This window comes from Austrofundulus limnaeus, unplaced genomic scaffold (assembly GCF_001266775.1).
Source record: "Austrofundulus limnaeus strain Quisiro unplaced genomic scaffold, Austrofundulus_limnaeus-1.0 Scaffold17, whole genome shotgun sequence".
Taxonomy (NCBI): Eukaryota; Metazoa; Chordata; class Actinopteri; order Cyprinodontiformes; family Rivulidae; genus Austrofundulus; species Austrofundulus limnaeus.
Genome location: NW_013952419.1, coordinates 2,094,258 through 2,099,929, shown reverse-complemented (window position 1 = coordinate 2,099,929; position 5,672 = coordinate 2,094,258). Strand labels below are relative to the sequence as shown.

General features: G+C 39.8%; 1 protein-coding gene across 1 annotated transcript in view; it reads left to right on the top strand.

Annotated features, from left to right (window-relative positions):
• The window catches only part of LOC106514122 (protocadherin Fat 3), a 93,590-nt gene that overhangs the window by 41,472 nt on the left and 46,446 nt on the right, over positions 1-5,672 (top strand). Inside the window, 6 exon segments of the mRNA XM_074559731.1 lie at positions 478-616; positions 717-899; positions 1,025-1,139; positions 1,235-1,504; positions 2,160-2,510; positions 5,039-5,212. Coding sequence (XP_074415832.1) covers positions 478-616; positions 717-899; positions 1,025-1,139; positions 1,235-1,504; positions 2,160-2,510; positions 5,039-5,212 — 1,232 coding nt within the window.

Here is a 5,672-nt window from a genome sequence, read left to right as displayed (position 1 = left end):
GTTTTGCTCATCTAGACCAACTATTTAAGTTCACAAAATTTTTCACACGTGAGATGTCAAATTATTAGACCAAATGGAGCACAGATTTTAAAATGATTGAAAAAAAATTGACCACAGACAAAAAATATTTTTGAGAAAATTGCGGAACTTTGTGTACTTAATTAGACTGCTGGACATGAGTACCAGCGACCACCATGACTCAGGAAGAAAGAGGCGGGTAAAGAGGATGGATGGATGGATGGATGGATGGATGGATGGATGGATGGATGGATGGATGGATGGATGGATGGAAGGAAGGAAGGAATTGATTCTTCCAGTGCCACCCTTGGTTGTTTGCAGTTTTGGTTTCTGTAATGTGAATGGGATTTCTGATAACGATTAGAGGAACATTAAATGATGACAAGAAGAATGCTTTTAACTTTGGGAAATTTGCCATTTAATTGTATTTACTTCAGCACTATTTGAATGCTGATTGAGTTTCTCTGTTCTGACAGCTGATATCAGCTTACTTTCTGATGGTGCGTGCCCTGAGCATGACTGGAGCGGAGGCCAGCACCACTGTCATCATCCAAGTGGTGGATGTCAATGACAACCATCCAGAATTTCAACAAACCAGGTACCAGAGTTTGTCACAGAGCKCTTAGAGAGCACTGTTGACAATTAACAATAATTGGATGGACAGATTTTTCAATGTTTTTTTCTTTATTCCTTCACAGCTACGTGGGCAGAGTCAGTGAAGCTGCCCCAGTCAACAGTGTGGTTCTGGGAGAGGATGGCAACCCTTTGGTTATCCGAGCCACCGATAAGGACCGCAATCATAATGCCCTCTTAGTGTTCCAGATAATAGACGAGACCGCTCGTATGTTTTTTAGTGTGGACTCTGGGACTGGATCAATTCGGTAGGTGCTGATGCTTTGAAGAAATCAGACATGCTACACACCATAATGATCTGATCCCTCTGTTTTTCTTTTCTTTTCTTTTCTTTTTCTTTTTGTTTGTTTTCTTGCTTGTTGGTAAATTGTAGAACGATTGACAGTTTGGACTATGAAACCTTCTCAGAGTTCTTCTTTCGGGTTCATGTTCGAGACAGTGGCCAGCCTTCTAAGAGTGCTGAAAGTCCTGCAGAGGTGATTATAAAGGCAAGTATTTGATGTGAATCAGCTTAAGACCCTTGATTGTGTGTTTGTTAATTCCAATGTTAATTGCAGACATGACTGTATTCACCTTGTTTTAGGTGATTAACATCAATGACTCGCCCCCAAAGTTCTCCCAGGACATATACGAGACAGTCCTCTTGCTGCCTACCTACAAGGGAGTCGAGGTCCTCAGGGTTGAGGCTTCAGACCCTGATTTGCCCATCAGTGAAAAAAAGTCCAAGACTCCCCAGCTAGTTTATTCTCTGGTAGACATCAACTTGGAGTATTTTAYGGTGGAACGCTATTCTGGACTAGTGACCATCACCAATCAAAACCTCAGTAAAGATCGTTATCGCTTTAATATCAAGGTAAGTAAATGTTTCTGATGAAAAAACTTTGCTTCTACTTCTGTGACAAGGATTTTTACAGAGAGGTAATTTGATCAACTGTAGAAATGTGCTGAAACGTGCACTGTAAGGCCAATAATTTTTGGCCAGACCTATTAATTGTTGAACTTGAGTGTATAAGTCAAGGTTTGGACTAGGCAAATTATCTCCAGTTATCAGCATACCAAAACATCTTTGATAAAGTTTTGCTTCCAATGTTGTGACACTTTGTGTGAATTCCTATTCTTTTTCAGCATGGCTCTGCCTCGAAGCACAGACTATAAAGGCATGGTTTGATGACTTTGGTGTAAGAATTTGACTGGTTGAGCATCTTTGGGATTAACATGGAACAAATATTGCGAGTCAGATCATCTTGTTCAACATCAGTGCCTGATCTTAGACATGCTCCACAGACTGAATGKTTTACAAGTTTCCACAAAAACAATTTAAATGTTTGTGGAAAACCTTTCAAGAGGAGYGAAAGCTATTATAACTGTGAAAAGGGGGACTCCACACAGTCTTTGTTAGTGTAATAATCATGAGTGGCCAAATGCTTTTCTCCATAATGTTTCTATTGTCATCAAAATCTCATGTATCTGTTGTGTATAATACAAAGACAGTGCTATGTGTGTTTAAGGTTTGGGATGGACGTTTTTCCAGCATTGCATCGATCACAGTTCTGGTAAGAGAAGCTGTCGACAGTGGACTTGGCTTCACCCTCCCGGTCTATTCAGCCTCCATCCCAGAGAACGTACCCAATGTCACCTTAGTAGCTGTCGTAAACACTGTTGGCCACCGCCTCAATGACCCGCTGAAGTACACTCTGCTTAATCCTGGAGGACGCTTCACCATTCGGCCCACCTGTGGGGCGATACACACCACCGGCGTGCCTTTTGACCGTGAGGAGAAGGGAAGCTACGAGCTGGTGGTGGAAGTCAGCAGAGAAGATGAGATACTGAGGGTGGCGAGGGTGACTGTGCAAGTGCAGGTGAGTGTGGAATGAGTGGAAGCACGTCTACTTCTGAGATAATTTTGTTGATTTTTTTTTTCTTTTGTTTTGCGGGACAGACAGGCCAGGGGTCTCATTTAAAAAGGATTGCATGGAAACCATACTAAAAGTGAACGTACAGCCAAAAGGCGGAAATGGTGTACGCCAAAAAAAATTCAGATTTATAAAACCGTGCGTACGCATGTTTCTGCGTACCTTTCATTTATAAATCACAGCTGCATGTCAGAGTTTGTGCACGAGATCCCGCCTCAGGTTCTAGCCTCTACACGCCCACACTCAACCATAAACAGTCAATGCAAAGTACCTCATGGATGTTAAGATGTATTTAAATCAGTCAGCTGATCAATGTCAACAAAAGTGATTGACTCAGACACGCTCCTTCATGCCTCTGGAGGTTGACAGGTGCTGACTGACAGCTGCTCATGTGAACAGAATACTGTATCTGTAATTGACAAAGATTTTCTCTCATTTTGCTTTAGAGTAATCTAACGATTTTTATTTAAAAAACTCAGCTTCAAAGTAATTTTCCCTCAGAGCCTGCAGGACGATAAAAACAATAAAAATTAAATAAAAAAGTCAGATAAAATTAGAAGTAAGTCCACCACTCTTCTCATCATCCTCTCCCCTCCTGCCTGCTCTGTTATCCGCTGCAGACACCCCCGCCCCGCGCACACACACACACACACGCACGCACGCATCCCCCGCGCGTGTGACAAATACGGACTTTAAACGTGAAGTTTTATTACATTCACACTGGCGAGGTGGATGCGCCCTGTGCGTGTATCCAAAGTGTGACTTTTGCTGTCCTGCTGTTCTTGTCAGGGAGGGGTCTGTGGGTCAGGGTCGTCTGAGGAAGAAACAGATGAAGGGAGTTGCGCACCGTAACTTTTATTTAAGATTTAAGGTTTTTTTTAGTTTCAAAGGTCCTCATGGCTCAGCAGCAGAACCATGAATATTACTGTTAAGAAAGCTGATGATAAAGTTGAATAAAAATCTAAGTCTGATGAGGTGAAATTAAATATCTGACAGTGATCATTACACAGTGTGGCTCTAATTCTTCACTTCACCATCTGTGTCGCAGTTTCACGTCTCCAAAATGAGCGTACACATGGGTCAGAGCTGGCGTGAGGCACCGCACATTTTCACGTCAAGTTTGGATTTTATAAATCACAACCTTGGCGTGAAAAGTGGCGTACACAAGTTTCTGGGCTCACATTGTGCGTACGCCAGTTTTATAAATCCGACCACTGAACCTTTTTATTTTTTTACCTTCTGGCAATTTTGGCAAAAATCACAAGTTATTTGCGTTACGGTTGGCTTAAAAAAAACATACTGACGACATCAAACAGAAGATGATGTTTGAATTTCCTTTTTGCTTGTTGAACTACTTAAAACACTCAAAACGCTGATCAAAGGCTGTCTGAGAGTAAATGTCTGAACTCTGTTTGGCATAAACAAGCATCACAWGAATGTGGGCATTTGATGATGGCCAGAGAAGCTGCTGTAAACAAAAGTCTTATTTAACTTAAAGTAACAGTTTTTCTGTGTACCATTTGCACTGATTCAAGTATAATGCTTATGTATAATGCTACACCAAATTTCATAAAGACTTGATGATTTTTCAGCCTTTGTGGTGTACCCTCTGGTGGGGAAAGAGATTATTTTTGGGGGGATACACATGAGCGTGTTTGTGGCTGAAACAGTCCACTGCCAGAGTAGTTTTTCATCCWTTTTTGTGGTAGTACATTAAAAAATCTGTCACAATTTTCCTCGGATGGAAGTCAGCAGAACATCCGAACATTATGGATGCATAAATATGGTAATTAAAGGAATACAATATACAAATCTAAATTGATTAGTCAAATTTTTCTCACATTTTAATCTGTTAAATTAGTTTTAACTTGAGTTTTTGCTATACAGTAAGTCAATGTACTCCCTCATGTATACTCTTCTACAGCCTCGGTGGCGCAGTTTGAATCTTTGTTATGAAGTCGGTGTTTAAATCTTGTCAAGACATGAAGTTCTCTATAGGATCCAGTCATAACACATTTTTCTTTTTTCTCCTTTTTTTCCCATTTGTGTTTGATGTTGAGTTTCCTGTACAGCTGCAGCTCTAATAAATTTAGTCAGTAAAATCTGAATATTTCAAAAAGCCGTGTCTTCAAAGACGTGCAGAATAAAGCGGCAACTGTAATAAAAAAGTTAAATTTTTGTTTTAAATACACTGAGACATTTATAAAGTGTGTGAGGGGTTTCACAACAATCTAAATTTCTGCAGTTTGATAGCTTGATAGGACAATAATCATTAACACAATGATAACAAAACATGTTACTTAAATAGATCAACCTTCATTGAGCTCTCTGGTAAAATGTGATTTTGTCAGCTCGCAGCTTCAAAAGATCTGAACCATCATTATTACCATCATTTCTTCTGTTCCATGGATGCAGTTTTTTGTATTTTTGGTGATCTCTTTACCTTTTTCTTTAAAATATTTACTTTCTTCTAGGTAGAAGATGCTAATGACAATGCTCCAGAGTTTGTGAACCTCCCCTACTATGCTGTAGTGCAGGTGGAAGCAGACCCAGGATCAGTTATTTTCATGATCTCTGCTGTTGACAAGGATTATGACCTGAATGGAGAAGTTTCTTACAGTCTGAAAACCCAGCACAGTAATTTTGAGGTAACAGCTTGATTTATCCCACTTTAAATGACATCTGCCTAAATGCATGTAAATGATCATTTTGTGTGGACCAGGGGTGCCCAAAGTTTTACCCTGAGAAGAACAAAGTGCAATAATATAAACCAGTGGTTCCCAAACTTTTTGTCTTCTGACCCACAAAATATTCATGGCAAAAACTTGTGACCCCAAATATTACTGGTATTATTACTGGTCTGAGTACATGAACTTTGTTAATAACCCTAAAAATACAGGCTTTTTGACAATCTAAACAGCTTATACACAAATATAAATACTTATTTTTACTTATTTTGTGCCTTTGTAATAATTATAGGGAAATATTACATCAGCAATTATTTTATTACTCTTTAAATTGATTTCTGGAGATTATCCAAGGTGCTTCATGACCCATAATTGGGTCCCAAGCCCAACTTTGGGAACCAAAGTGCAGTGGTTCCCAAAC